Source organism: Chenopodium quinoa, unplaced genomic scaffold, assembly GCF_001683475.1.
Source record: "Chenopodium quinoa cultivar QQ74 unplaced genomic scaffold, ASM168347v1, whole genome shotgun sequence".
Lineage (NCBI taxonomy): Eukaryota > Viridiplantae > Streptophyta > Magnoliopsida > Caryophyllales > Amaranthaceae > Chenopodium > Chenopodium quinoa.
In genome coordinates, this window is record NW_018743919.1 from 369180 (window position 1) to 385833 (window position 16654).

General features: G+C 38.9%; 1 protein-coding gene across 1 annotated transcript; it reads left to right on the forward strand.

Annotated features, from left to right (window-relative positions):
• Positions 1-5498: 5498 nt before the first annotated feature.
• On the forward strand, positions 5499-7440 carry LOC110687218. Its single transcript, XM_021863834.1, has one exon. The coding sequence runs from the start codon at positions 5757-5759 to the stop codon at positions 7038-7040; it is 1284 nt and encodes a 427-aa protein (XP_021719526.1). The 5' UTR covers positions 5499-5756; the 3' UTR covers positions 7041-7440.
• The last annotated feature ends 9214 nt before the right edge of the window (positions 7441-16654 follow it).

Sequence of the window (16654 nt, forward strand, 5' to 3'; positions counted from 1 at the left end):
TTTTTCAGTACTCTTGATTGTGAAATAATAGTACTGCTAATAATAACAATGAAGTCGGTGGGGTGGGGGTGGTGTGGAGTGACGGAAAATGACAACAATCAAGATACTAACAAGCAAAGTACAACATCTATCTATCTTAGGTAAGGCGATTTGATATATTATGATACAAAAATGTGCTTGTTTGTTATAATAAGTAATTTTTACAGTGAGGCGATCAAACTTACCCTCTGATTCTTATTGTGAAAAAGACATACGAATGAAGTACTTTTGGTAATTGGTATGGACATTGAGTAATTTAGTGAGTGTAACTTAGAGCAAGATTAGAGTAAGATTACCCCTCAGTGTTAAGACTTTACATGACATCATCATCTTGGGTCTTAAGACAAGACTCTTTGTTTGATCTCATTTTTCTTGAGAAATCTTAGTTAAGTCTCAAGTTGGGTCTTAAAAATTTAAGACTCAACTTAAGCCTTGAGTATGAGTCATACTTTATTTTTTTATAATTACTATTTACTAATAGTAAAAAATTAAAAATAAATAAAATATAATAATCTATGGTATTTCGCACCAAAAAAATAATAATAATAATATATGGTATGAGAAGTATTAAGTGAGATTAAGACTAAAGTGCTAAATATGAGTGAGTATTAAAAGAGTCTTAGCTAATACAATGACATCATTTTTAATGGGACCTACCAAAAAGTGATGTTATTTTAAATCTTAAGACTTTAAGGATGATATAAAAAAAAATATTTTAAAAAATGTAATACTCCCTCCGCTCCTGAAAGTTCGACTCACTTTGCATTTGCATGGTCTCCAATGAATATTTTTGACCATTAATAACTTCGGCTATGTATACGTAAAAATCTTTAAAAAGTTTGATATTTGAAAAATTTATCATAAGAGGAATCTAATAAGATCAAACTTGTTAATTTATTTTGATTGTATAAATTATAAAAATGTGAATAATTTTGACCCCATAAATAATAAGTGAGTCGAACTCTCAAAAATAAAGGTAGTATTTCTAATTACGTTGTTCATACCATTGCTTAGGTGACTTCATTGTCTCCACAGTCCATATACGGATATACCCCAAAATAACAACAAAAAAACTCCATATTATACCATTTGTTGTTTTTTTGTTCCCTATAACAAAAAGCAAGAAGATACCATTTGGTGTGAATGCTAGCTAGACCTCTACATAATTACACTTGAGGCCAACCTAGTTTATGAGTATTCATTACTTCAAAGTCAACTTATTTAGGCAAGCATCTCGAAAAAAAAATTTATCAAAAACCATTTATTTATAATTTTTGCTAATAAGTCATCAAATGATGTAAATTTTACTTAGGACGTAAGTAACTATTTTCCAAATGAAAAAAAAAAGTTGTGTTAAGCTCATTTTTGTTCAACTGATATTTAATGAACTTACATTATATGCACTAAATTAAATTATTTTTATTAGGGTAATGATATATGTAACCCTTAAGGCTAAGAATAAGCATTTAATATATGTTCTAATTTGATATTATTTTAGGAATGTATGACAAACACACATAAATCAGTGTAATTATGTTATATTTTTATTTTTTTTTTCATATTTAGCTCATTATATGTAGTTTAAAGAGGTATGTATATCATTTTCCTTTTTATTATGCTTAAACTTACTAATTAAAACTCATTTTTAATTATTAAAATTCATTTTTATTGAACTTGATTTAATTTTGTTAAACTTAACTTATTTTTACTAAAATTAATTTATATTTTGTGAATTAAATTTTTTTTTCCCCGTGAAGTGAGCATGACATACATAAAATACGATCATAATATATTCAAATACTCCCTCCGTTTCATATTAAATGCAACACTTTTCGTTTTCGGCCGTTTCATAATAATTGCAACACTACTATTTTTGACAAGGACCCACCATTATTTTATAATTTCTCTCTCCCACTAACCCCACTTTCACAAATATTTTGTTATTTCTCTTTTCTTACCAACCCCAATTATGCTACTTTATTATTATTATTATTATTTTTTCTCCTACCAACAATACTTTATATTATAAAAATCCTCTTTTGGGCCATACCTTATAAAATTTCTTAAATTTTATGAACACCCTATTATTGTATTTAATATGAAACAGAGGGAGTATTACATTGCATTTAGACCTAAAAAATAAACAGCATTGAAGATTGCAAAATTGCAACCTATAGTCTTTAACCTAAAAACCCAGTTCAAGTTCCCAATTACATCCAGAGTATACCAATCTGCAAACAGTCCACCTTTCTAGTCCACTAAGCTTGTGGTCCAACAATATAGAAACCCCATTATTTGAATAGCCTTCGACTATGGGCTTAAGAATACATTATTTGAATCCGGCATAATTTTACATCAGGGCCCTTAACAGGATTTTTGAAGGGCATTGGTGATTTCGAGCATATACAAGGTGGTCTATCGCATAGGGTCCCTTAGTAAAAGGGTCCTAATATTTGATATTTACCTATATGAAATAATGAGAATATTTATTGATCATTGATCTAATCTTCAATTTTGTTATGAAATCAATTTTTGTTTTTTTTTTTTGGTGAAACCGACTAGCCGAGCTCCTCACAAGAAGAGGAAAGCAGAAATAAAGAAGAACAAAAGCAAGCTAACAAAACACTAAGAACACTAAAACCAGGACTAAATAAATTGCAGTAATACATAGGAGGATAAGAGAATTCATGAATGAAGATTGTGAAATAAGGGCATTGCCAATTTGCCATCTTTTCCTCATTGTAGAAGCTAAACAAGTTTTGATGAATCAAAAGTATTTAGTTTAAGTGTATATAGTCAAACTACAACGAGTAATTCTAAGATGTTTGTTAGTTAGAACTTAGAAGGATCTTGAACTAACAAATAGACGAAATTCTTGATTTTTTTCATTTGATGTAGAGCTGATCAAAGTCAGCTCGGCCCAATTTTTTAATTTCTTTTGGACGGGCTTGAAAATGCATTTTTATGCAATTTAAATTGTATTTTTGGCCAATCCGAAAATGGTCTGAAAAACCCGCACATCTCGACTATTTTGGACAGGTTTGGACACATATTTCCAAGTCGACCCGGTTCGATAAGTGGGCTGATTTTTGGCCTCGGCCCGGTTCAACCTGTCCAATGATCACCTCTAATTTGATGTTAGGAATGAATCATTAACTTGTATTTGAGCGGAATTTCCAAATTAATAAGATGGAAAATGAAAACTTAATCGAAATCGATTAATTTTTTTTTTCTATGATCATATTTCAAATGGTTTGTTAACACGAGAAAGTTAACACAAGAAAAGGTCGGAAGAAGGCTCGACCAAAGAAATAATTCACAAAAGATAAAAGAAATAAGCCACCAAGACCGAGAGCCCTAGAAAGTAAAATTTAAAGTGAGTGTGCTATTGGCAATATTCATTAATACAAGTATAATAATGTAAATATCTTAATAGTACTCCGTAACCGTAATACATAGTTAAAGTTAAGATTTTGGGCCCAATAAGTAAACTATAATGAATGAATGGACCAAATTGGAAGTTCTATATGGATTATATGGGTCCACATTTGGGAAGGGGAACAAGGCAATGAAACACTAGGTCCCATGCATCGCCGCCCGTCAAATAGCCTTCTATCTCATATTGCTTTACCCCATAAACCACTTTCCAATTTCAACTGAAACATTATAACTTCTTGATCTTGTACACTGATGACCCGTTTAGCAACCGATAATAAATTATGGTAATGAAAATGAATTTTAAGTGTACATTAGAAATAAATTAACATTATAATTCACATAGTAATGCAATTTCATCCTCAAGCACGTGTTTATTCCCCCCCCCCCCCATTTTTTTCATTAATATTTATTACTACTTTGGAGGTGATATTATATGCGAATGAAAATTTCTAATCGAAAGAAAAATGGTCAATTTGGATGAGCTAACATTAACCTGAGAATAAACCTTGATTTTCCTAGCAATTTTACATATAAATTCCTTCTCATTATCATAATTTATGGCACCTATCATATATACTGTTAATATTAGTCATACCTGAAGTCTCAAATAAGGAGCTTCAATTTTGCGAATGATTGATTTTTTAATCATGTTTAGCCGCTATATGAGAGTATAATGAGCTCAATATTGTTATACAAAGTAGGAAAGAATCTTATCGAACTAGAACCAAAAAAACGTCAATCCAGCATGAGTTCTTGATGTAAAGGTGTGATTTAGTCGCTTATTTTCACTTAGAACTTAATTTTCCTTGTCTTATCTTATTTGAACAGTTTTTTTCTAAAATAAGTGAATTGAAAATCCGAAAATGCAAGGAAATCACACATCTATATCTAAACTTCTAAAGTGCCCTATGCTATACGAATCTTTGTTCATTTCTATACCACTCGTGTATAAGGAGAATCTAAGTAATTTGTGATTTAGCAATTGCAGCTCATCGTTTGCTGCAAGTTACAGTACAAGATAACTCCATACGATGCTTATTCGGTGATTCCCTTCTGAAATCAGCTTTTATTAAAATGGAAGAAAATGCCGTCCATAATTATTTAATTCCAGATGCTTCTTACAAATTGTAATTTTTAATCATCTGATGTTTTGTTAATACACTTGTGATCACGTCAAACAGCTCAGCTACTTCTCAAATTGGATCAATTAACTACCATTTACAGTAGGTTGTTGAATATTGCACTATGATTATCTAAGATTATGCAATTATTTGAGTAATGGATTACGTCTTGTTATCAATATTCCTATTATTATTGTTACGATTATTATTAGCATTACGTATTCTTTATATTCTCCTTGTGTCTCATCTTATGTGGTAGCTTGTTATCCATACATATAATCATAAAAGTTTATATATTTATATAAATATATAATAGTATATGAACTTCATAACTTATTAATTAAAAAATGTTTTACATTTTGTAAATATTTTTTATATACATTCGGATGTATATATATAAAGATTTGTAGATTTTGAAAACAAAAATATTTCAAAAACGATAAGAATTTAATCTCACCCATTTCTACAATCCATAAAGCTTAAAAAGGTGAAATCTCTTTAACATTTCGAAGTTTTCTTAAAAAAAAAAAAAAAAAAAACAGAGAACATCATTGTCCCATAATTTTTTTTCATACTCCATAGATTTTAATTTTCACTTTTAATAGCATAATTTACCTTAATTATTCATGAGTAAGATAAAAGGTGATGAGAACATTAACCTTAATAAACCCTTAAGACGAAGGATTGATAACAATTAGGGAGTGGCTAATAATCACTTATTCTTTTTGTGGCTTTGAAAAACTTTTAAATTTTGATGACAGTTAACCACCTAGTTACAGCAATAATGCTTTACTTTTTAACGAAAATCAAGTGTACACCTACTAAATGGGCCCAACCTGGCCCAACGTTGATGATATATACCCATTTTTTCAATTTTATTTTCAAATTTAACTTTATTTAATTTGGTTTAAAATGAAATCAGCTCCAAAATTAGGCAAAACCGCTAAAAAAACACAAGAATCTTCTGATGATGCGTCTGTGACAAACTCATCCATCACCGAACGTGTAACCCAGTCATCTCCCTCCCTCCTTCCCCCGTTATTTGACAAACATTCTCTCTCTCCTCACTTAGTTCCAGTTTTTTAGAGAGATAAAATCAGATTGTATTTCCTGATCAAATCCCGAGTTCTTCTTCTTCTTCATCTTCAAGCTTCAACAATGGAGATGGACTCGGGGGCTGACTCAGTGAGTTCAACACCGCGTTCAGTCCACCATAAACACCTTCTTTCCGACGACAAATCGGTGGTTCGACTCATGGTTAGCTTCGGCGGCAAAATCCTCCCTCGTCCTCACGACAATCAGCTCCGTTACGTCGGTGGTGATACTCGTATCGTCGCCATTAATCGCACCTCAACTTTCTCTCTCCTACTTTCCAAGCTCTCGAAGCTTCTTTCATCCCCTCAAAACAACACCACCACCAACAACTCATCCTCTTCCTCCATCTCCGCCGTTAACGCAACCGCCGCCGTCGACTTCACCGTCAAATACCAGCTTCCCAACGAAGAACTCGACGCTTTGATTACAGTTTCGACGGACGAAGACGTCGAAAATATGATGGAGGAATTCGACAGATTATCTTCCTCCTCTACGAATAAGATCCCGCGGTTGCGGCTTTTTCTGTTTCCGGATACGAATGAAGGAGGAGTTTCTAGAACTTCGAGTATTGTGTCGCTTCTAGATGGTTCTAGGAAGAGGGAGAATTGGTTTCTCGACGCTTTGAACGGCGGTTCTACTGGCGGCGGATTGGAAAGAGGAAGATCAGAAGCGTCGTCGATTATTTCGGAAGTTCCAGATTATTTATTCGGGTTAGAAAGCTCGGATGAACCACCTCAACCTCCTGCAAGATTCAGGAACCGGTCCGGGTTAGCTGACCCGAACCCCGGTTCAGCCCCTGGTTCACCGGCTTTCGGTTCGGCGTCTTCTGCACCGTCTATGCCTAATCTTCCGCCAGTCAAGACTAAACCGGAGAAAACGAATTTGCATTCGGTTGATGATGGAGGTGAATCGGTTCATGTGAGCGGTCCGGTTTGGAGTCAGAATGTTAACCCGAGTTCACCTTATCCGGCTCATGCGGTTCAGCAGCAGCAGCAGCCTGTACCGGTTTATTATGTTCAGGCACCCGGGTCTGGGCCGGGTATGATTCCTCATAGGAATGTGGTTCCGGTTTCGGTTCCAATCCAAGGGCAGTATATGGCTCAATATGGGCCGGGTCCGGTTCAGGTTCCAGTTGGGTATCCGGGTCCGGGTCATGGTCAGAATCCGGGTCAAATGTATGAGATGCAAATGCAGGGGAATATGATCCAAAGTCAAGGTTTGAGTGGGATGAATCAGCCTGTCTATTATGGGGTGAATAATGGTGGTATGGTTGCTACTTATCCGGGTACGAATATGCCTATACATGGAGATGATGATGGATCAAAGGGCCGAACTTATCAAAGTTGAAATACTTCATCGGTTTCAAAATAATTAGTAATGCTACAATTAAATCCAGACGAACGTATAGATTATTTCAAAGAGAGTTGTCAATTATAATTTGCTATAGTAGTTCATAAAAAAAGCTTCATCATACTCCGTAGTATGAAACGGTGTCTAGTAAAAGTGTGCAGCAATCTTGTTTTTGCTTATTTTTGTTGATTTTTGGCTAAGCATGTTGTTTTTGGTGAAATTATGGTTCTTCAATGTGAAGATTAAAAAGAAAGGAGAAATATCATTATTATTATATATATTTTGTAAATAGAAAAGAAATTTGGTGAAGGTTTACTAATTGTAAAGAATTTTGGGATCATTTCATTGTTAATTTTGGGGAAATAAAGTGGAAAGCTAAAAAGTGTTGTTGGTATTATTGAAGTTGCCCATACAAATGATACAATTTAGCATCATTTATTCATTTTACATGGCATTGGTGCATTGCCATTTTGTGAGGGGGCTTAACTTCCAAAGGGCCTATTTCGATAATGAAATGTTTGTTTGTTACTTTGTTTAGTGGGGTTGTTTTTACAAATCTTTTGTATTTCAAGTACTTCGTAAGGATCATTGAAGAAGTATAGGTGTTTTAAATTGTACAAGTATATACTTCCTCTATTTTTAAATATTTGCTCCATTTTTTCATGCGCGGAGTTTTAGGAGAAATTGAAGAAAGTAATAAAATATGGAGGTAGTGGGGTAGGTGGAAAAATAAAAAATTGTAAAAAGCAAAAATAGTTGAGAGAATTGGAAAAGAGAGAATATGAAATTTATAAAATATGATTTATCTTGGGTCCATTAGTTAAGAAAAATGAATTAAATATTATGAAAGCTTTCCAAATAAGGAAATTGAGCAAGTATTTAAAAACGACCGAAGATGAAAAGTGGAGCAAGTATTTTAAAATGGAGGGAATATATTATATCTCTATCTATGTTACTTAGACTCAGATATCTATGTCTGACACGGGTACGTGTCCAAGCGTCCGACTCAGCTATTTTGTAAAAAAAAATCCATGATTTTGATCTAAAAGTAAAGTGTCCAGGTGTCATATCCATGTCCGAGTGCCAAGGGTCCGACACGGGTACGTGAGATGAAATGATGACTCTGAGTAACATAGATCTCTATTTTATAAATACTATCATTAAAAATAATACAAAGTACAAGTAATTGGAACAAGTCTGCCAAAAATCTACATGATTATTTATTTAGCCTATATATAGAGTGAGGGATAGGTTAAGTGATTAGAGTTTCGTTTTCAATTCTAGAGAATCCTAAGATTGATTCTATCATCCGCCTTTGTTACTCTAGCTCTAAAAAAATGAAAAAGGAAAATTCCTCATCAACAAAAATAAAATAAAATAAAATAAAATTAGTGGCATAGCCTATACATTGACGAGAACAAATTGCAAACTTTTTAAATTTAACCAAAGACATGTAATGAACATTAGTTTGTACTTGGACTTAGAGGTGGCCAGTGGGCCGGGTTGGACCCAGCCCACCCTAACTCGCACGGCTGGTGGGTCACGTGGGTCCGACCCGGTTTCAATCCGGCACAGCCCGGCACAGCTCGGATTTAATCCGGGTTGTGTCGTGGGTCCAAAATTTTCGACACAACCCATTTCAACCCAGCTCAGTTTAACCCGTTTGATTCGACCCAAATCGCACAACCCGTTTTGACTCATTTAATTCGACACACCTAGCCCGTGAACCCACCTAACCCGACCCACCTGGCACAACCCAGCCCGCACGGCCCACCCGCACGAATGACCCACCCAACCCGCACGAGCCAACCCACCTAACCCGCACGCATGACCCACCCAACCCGCACGCATGACCCACCCAACCCGCACGGCCGGCACAACCCGCACGGCCCGCACAACCCGCACGGCCCGCACAGCCCGCACAATTCGCACGACCCGCACGGCCCGCACGGCCTAACATCCATTTTAAAAAAAAAACGGCTAGTTTTTTGTATCTAACGGCTAGTTTTTTGTATCTAACGGCTAGTTTTTTAAGTGTATGATCATCCATTCTATTTTTCCTATAAATACCAATTCCATTTCACTCAAATTTCCACACAAATTCAAGCTTTCTTTCTCTCTTACTTAAAAATTCTTATTGTTCTCAAATTCTCAAGTGTTATATAGAGTTATATTTTTGTTAAAAAAAATCTCCTTAATATTATTATTAGTATTCTTAAGATTCTAAAAAAAAAAAGTTCTTCTCCATATTATAATTAGTAATCATACAAAAAAAAAATGAGCTCAAGAGGAGGAATGGGAAGGAGTCAAAGTGGTGGTCGAAGTGGTAGCCAAAGGAGTGGTGGTGCAAATTTTTCGTATGAAATTAATACGGAAAATTTAAACCAATTTGTCAATGAATATGGAGATTATGGTTTAGGAGATAGGCAAAATATTCAAACGTCTCCACCACAACATTTCTCCCACGAGTCCCACCAATCATCAAGTTCAACTATGCCACCTCCATCGCAACCAACATCTCAACCTTCATCTCAAGGTAATTTCTAATTAAATTTTTATTGTTATGAATATTTAAAAAAACTATTATTAATGATTATAAAGTTAGTTTAGTTTCCAATTTTCTATGATTTACAATTAGTTAATTACCATGAAAAATGCGTTTAAATAAGTATAATTAAAATATTTAAAATTTAAAAGCTTATTTTCATGAATAGCATTTAAAAATTAATTTTAATAATTTGATTTATGAAAGGTGGTGGCGGTGAAAGTAGAGGTCGAGCACATTTTTCTTGGGTGTGGAAACATTTTGAACGAGTTGAGGTCACACCCCCGGGATGGCAACCTGGTCAACCAAAGAGGTTCACGTGTACATGCCTAGTTTGCAAGGCGCTAGGTGCAAATGTCAAGTCATATAATTGGAAAACGGGAGATGGAACCGGAACCTTGAGTCGGCATTTGCAAAATAAACACGACTTGTTCGAAAATGGCCCCCGTCCTTCGGGGGGTGGCGTCCAAACACAATTGGGTGGATACATGAACCAACCCGGCGGAGGTACACCTTTCATTTATAATAAAGATAGAATGATTGATGAAATGAGTACTTTAGTTATTGCTAATGAATACCCTTTTAGTTACGGTGAAAATGCAAACGTTGAGCATTTTAATAAAGTTGCATTACAACCTGCATTTACTCGTGTCCCCCGAAATACCCTAAGACGTTATACACAAACTTCTTATTATAAGTATAGGAGTGGTTTGATTGAATTATTTCGTACTTTTGATGGTCGTGTTAGTTTTACAAGTGATACATGGACTTCTAGTTTTGGCGAACCTTTTCTTTGCATTACTGCTCATTGGGTGGATGATGATTGGTTTATTCAAAAACGTATACTATGTTTTCAAGCTATGGAAGAAAGGCATACCGGTTTTAACATCAAAGTTCGTATTTTGGATTGTTTAAAAGAATTTCACTTGAATAATAAAGTTTTTTCTTTGTCTCTTGATAATGCAACTGCAAACACAAAGTGTATTGACTATTTGAAAAATGACTCCGAGTTGAATTTGTTGTTGGGTGGTAGTCTCTTGCATGTTAGATGTTGTGATCATATTTTGAATTTGTCTGTTCAAGAGGGTCTCGCTGAGTTGCAACCATTGCTAAACCCAATTAGAACAGTTATAAAATGGATTAGGATTACTCAGTCAGTTAGAAGAAAGTACATAGCTATGTGTAAAGAGAGAGGTCTTAAGAAAAGACAATGGTCTATTGATACCCCTACCCGTTGGAATTCTACTTTCAAGTTGTTGAGTGATGCTATAAAGTATCGTGATATTTTGACCCAACTTTACAATGAGACTCGTGTTGATCCTACTGAGTTAATAACCGAAAGTCATTGGACTAATGCTTCTTTTGTTCGTGATGTTTTAAATGCTTTTGATAGTGCAACTCATATTTTCTCTTATATTTATGAGCCTAACGTTCATTTAGTCATAATTGAGTGTGTTAAAGTTGTTCACACCATCGAAGAGCATATGAAGATTGATGGACTTCGTCCCGTTCTTGATAGCATGAAACGTAAGTGGCATACTTATTTTAGTGAATTTCCAATCATTTATGGAATTGCTGCTATTCTTGACCCCGGTGTCAAAGCTGAAGGTTTGGAAAATCTTTTAGAATTTTATTATACAAGTTTAAGTATCGATTATGATGTTAGTGAATATATTAACAAATGCAAATCTGTTTTGGGAGACCTTTATGATCATTATGCATCTATTTATGGTTTTGATTTGGCAACACCAACTACTACTAGCACTTCCGATTCTAGATTTGGTTTTCTTGATAAAGTTATGAAAAAAAAACACAAAGCATCTACATCATTCTCATCATCATCTTCTTCAACACTTGCTATTAATGATTATTTGTCATATCAACATGAGACCAACAACAACTTTCAAATTATAAAATGGTGGCAAGAACATAAAAAAAGTTTTCCTATATTGGCGAGAATTGCAAAAGATATACTTGCAGTTCCCGCTTCATCTGTTGCTTCCGAGTCTGCTTTTAGTGCAGGTAGAAGAGTGTTAGATGAAAAAAGATCTCGCTTAACTCCGGAAAGCATTCAAATTTGTGTTTGTAAGAAAGATTGGGATCAAGCTGAAAGAAGAACTCAAGGTTTAAAGGAAGACGAAGACGATGAAGATGATCCTGTGATGATATTGGAGTCGTCAACGGATGATGCAGCTTCCGGGGATGATGATGCAACAAACATGGGTGGCTAGAAAAGTCTAAATCAGGTACGCTAAGAACTACGTGGGCTTTGATTCTTTCGGGATACGTAGGCAACTTATTTTTCGAAAATTACAATTTAATTGCAAAATTAAATTTTAGTTTTCTAAAGATAGGTCCAAGCCCCCCCCCCCCAAATTTCAAAAGAAGTACAATATAAGAACTACGCTGGCTTTGATTCCTTATTTTATAATATAAGGATACGTAGGCATCTTAATTAAGAGCAAGCCATCAAATTGTTAATTTTGTAAAAATTAAAACACCACACAACCCACCCGACCCTAACCCACCTAACCCACAAACCCACCCGACCCTAACCCACTAACCCACCCGACCCTAACCCACCTAACCCACAAACCCACCCGACCCTAACCCACTAACCCACCCTTCGACCCACCCTAACTCACTAACCCACCTTGACCCGTCTAACCCACGAACCTAGCTCGACCCACCCATGACCCGTCTAACCCACAAACCCAACTCGACCCACCCACGATCCGTCTAACCCACAAACCCAGCTCGACCCACCCACGACTCGTCTAACCCACGAACCTAACCCTGGTGTGTCCAACTTCTCCGACCCAACCCACAACCCGGCCCACCCTACCCTACGTGTGTCGTGCCGTGTGTCATGAAACCCCAACCCGCGACCCACCTAACCCTAACCCAGCTCGCACGACTCGCACGGTGGACACCTCTACTTGGACTAGACTACTATTTAATTGTCACATGACTATCCAACACCGGCTAACAATATCAGACAAAGCGAGTTATAAAAGAGAGGACATTTAAATGGCTACATCAACAACTCAACAAGCTCCTGGTAACGTCAATATAGCCTCCATTGTAGAAACAGTCTCTTGGCCAATAGAAACAAACATCATCCCTTTATCTTCAGTCTTTTGGCTCATCGAACTGCCTTTGTTTAGATAAGAGGTTAACCGATTCCAACTGTAAGTAGAATTATAGTGGGCTGTGTCACAGATTTCTGCATTCACCTACAATTCATATTTTTGATTTTAGATTTTACCAAGAACTATACAAACTTGTTAAAAAATTCGGGTCTATAATAATTGTTTGGGTCCAATTTAGTTCAATTGGGCCTAGTCATTAAATGATTCAATTAAAAGCCCAAGGTCAAGGTTCAACTCTCCAACCGTGCTAAAGTCAAAGATCAGTCCTTAAGGCAAGTCAATTGGGCTAAGGCCCATCTTCTCCATATATGCAAAGGTATAAAAGCCATCAATATTACATTTGTACATTCATTCAAAAAAAAGCCTCAAGCAATTAATTCTCTTGCATAGTGTTCTCTTTCTACACACTGTACTGATTTTACCATCGGAGGGGCCTTCCTCGGCAACACCCCCGAGGCTAGTTTACGTGTGTTTACTGTGCAGGAAACCTTCGGCCCAACATCACTTGGACCGAATACAGTCTTCTCCGCTTCATCGGACCTTCGACAAGGTCTCATTGGTTTCACCCGAAACAATTTGGCGCCGTCCGTGGGGAAGACTTTCAAAAATCTTTAAGTCAAGTTTCTAACCAAAATCATCTTGCAATTATCTTAGTAGCAATGGCTAAGAACCGCAAGAGCAAAGACCTCCGTCAAGGAGCAGGCGAAAAGCCTAAAACCCCTACACCATCACCCTCGCCGGACCGGAACTCTTCCAAGGGTGCCAGCTCGGGAGGAGGATCATACAGGGAGGATTCCCTTTCTCCCGTAATTCATAACTCTCATCATAGGCCGAGTCACTCTCGGTCTAGCAGGGGTGAGTCCGATCATAGGACACATTCAGTGCCCCAAAGCCAACCATCGACTGTGCGCTCTCATTCCCGTACTCAGCCGAGGGCCCCCTTGACGGGGCCCAACTCGGAGGAGGTGGCAAGAGCGCTGGCAGTGCTCATGGAGGCAATGAGGGCACAAAATATGCCTCCGCCTCGTGATCGAACTCCTCCGCATACCCGACATCAGCGGAGGAAGCTAGACCATGATGGTGGGAAGATTCCTTCCTTCCGGGAACTGGAAGAGTGGGAAGAGGATACCTGGAAAACTGAAAAAGAGAGGAAAAAGAACCCTCAATTTTTCAAAGGATCCTCAACCTCCCGACCAGAAACGCATAAGAGCAGCAGCTCAGCTTCTCGGCCAGAATCTGCTCACCGAGAACAACCTGAGACTGTTCGCCGAAGCGTCCTCGACCGACTCGGCGGCAAGGAACCGAGCGTGCACAGCCGCCTCTCGTTCCCTGCGGCCGAGGCCCAGACTTCCCAGCCAGGGACAAAAACCACGCCTACCTCTCTAAGAGGGCGGAGCGCGGTCCCTTCGGCCAGGAACAAGGGCAAAGCCATTATGCTACCCGCCAGTTCGCCATTCGAGCAATGGATACTAGAAGAGCACGTGCCCACGGTTAAAATACCGTCGCACATCACATATGATGGGACTTCGGATCCGAAAGACCACATTGCCTCGTATGAGGCTCATATGCATCTTTGCCCCAGATCCGAAGCGACTTGGTGCAAATATTTCCCAACCACTCTCAAGGGGGTCGCGCAAGCATGGATCTCCAAGGGAGTAAAGCAAGGCTCTATAACAGGGTGGGATGATCTGTCCTCCAAATTTAGGAGCAAGTTTTCCACGGAAAACCGCCGAGAGAAGACTACTGCAGAACTCATGGGTCTGCAACAGGGGGAGACCGAAAGCCTCCGAGACTATTTGACCCGTTTCAGCAACGAGTCATCCAGCGTCTCTCAGCTGGACCAGGGGCTAGCCGTTTTTGCAATGCAGAATGGCCTTTAGCCCGGGAAGTTCCTAGACTTCATGGTCATGCATACCCCGCAGACCTTGGAGGAAGCTCTGAATGCCTCGGATAAGTCCATCCGAGCCGAAGAGTGGAACAAGACAAAAACCCAACCTCAATCTGGGGGAGGGAAGCAAAAACAAACACCCTTGTCTGAAGGCCAAGGCCATAGGGCAAAGGGAAAGGCAAAGGCCTCGGAGCAATCTTCGGCCAGCGACCCAGAGAAGGAAAAATCTGCCTCATATACAGGCAGATACGAGTCCTACACTCCGCTCTCTCTTCCACGCGCCAAAATTTACAGCGTGACGAAGGAGGAGCAGAGTTACCGAAAGCCGAGACCACTCCCAGAGTGGTATCAGCGAAAAAATAGAAATCAATGGTGCGAGTTACATGAATCTCCGGGACATAACACTGAGGAGTGTATCCAACTGAAGGACCAGATAGAGGACATGGTCCGGAAGGGATACTTGAAAAAATACATCGCGGATCACCGCGAGAAAAAGGAGTCCGAGAAGTCAGCAAAGGACTCTCGGCAAGACCTCGACTTCCCCCGGAAGAACAGTAAAAAGCCAGAGGGAAAATTCTCTCCGATCAATGTTATCTCGGGAGGAATATGCTCTCGGAGGGAAAACAAGCGACACCTTAGGGCTCTGACCCACCAGGTGAACAACGCTGACATTCAGCCTCCCCAGTCGCCGGTGCCGAACATGACGTTCACAGCCGCCGACTGTCGGGGGGTAACGTTCCCTCACGAGGATCCGTTGGTGATCATCGCCACGGTGGCCAACCACGACATCAGTAAGGTCCTTGTTGACGGTGGCAGCGGAGCAAACATTCTGTTCCGAAAGGCCTACAATCAAATCAAGCTGAAGCCCAAGCACCTTACGCCGGTACCCTACCCGGTATCCGGGTTCAACGGGGCTTCAACTTATCCAGATGGGAAGGTGACCCTTCCTGTCACCATCGACTGCGATGAGGCAACCAGGAATGTCATGATTGAATTTTTGGTCATTGACGCTCCTTCAGTGTACAACGTGATTTTGGGGAGACCCATAATTCATGAGATCCAAGGGGTCGTCTCAACTTATCATCAGCTGATGATTTACGTCTCAGACGCTGGCTTCCCCGAAAGGATACAGGGCAACCAAAAGGACGCCCGAAGGTGCAACTACCTCAAGCCATCCAGTAGTCGCCCAGATGACGACAAGGATGAGGAGGAGAAAGAAAAAGAAAGAGAGCCAAGCACAAAAAAGCCGAAAGGCCCAACTGCTTCGGCCCAAGGATCTGTGCCCAGAGAAAAAGGGCCCGAAAGGGAAAAGGCTAGCTCTTCAGCTGAACCGAAAGATTCAGAGAGCCAGCCGAAGAACAAAAAGACTGGGACACCTGCTGACATAGGCAGCAGGCCAAATTCTGAAGAGTCCAGTCCATCAGCAATGGATATGGACCAACAGACTGAAATAGTTCAGTTGACCGAAGGAGACGTTGAGAAATGTGTAACAATCGGGATGGACCTTAATCCGAACACCCGTTGTGAACTTATTCAGCTCCTTCGGGACAACAGAGATGTGTTTGCTTTCTCGGCAGCTGATATGCCCGGGATAAGTCCAGACCTCATCTCCCATAAGCTTAATGTTGACCCAACGTGTCGACCAATTAAGCAAAAGAAGCGGAATTACTCCGCTAATAAGAACCGAGACATCGCAGCCGAGGTCAAAAAGTTGCTGGAGGCAGGCTTCATCGAGCCTTGCCAATATCCAGAATGGCTGGCAAATGTGGTGATGGTTCAGAAGGCCAATGGTACCTGGAGGATGTGCGTTGACTTCACGGACCTAAATAAGGCTTGTCCGAAGGATTTCTATCCCTTGCCGAGGATCAATCAGCTAGTCGATTCGACAAGTGGCCATGCCTTGCTTAGTTTCATGGACGCATTCTCGGGGTATCATCAGATCTTCATGCACCCCGACGATCGAGCAAAGACGGCATTCGTCACGAACGCTGGGGTGTACAATTACAAAATGATGCCCTTCGGATTG

Excerpts from the sequence above, each read along its gene's own strand:
- LOC110687218 (XM_021863834.1), top strand. The coding sequence starts at position 5,757 with ATGGAGATGGACTCGGGGGCTGACTCAGTGAGTTCAACACCGCGTTCA.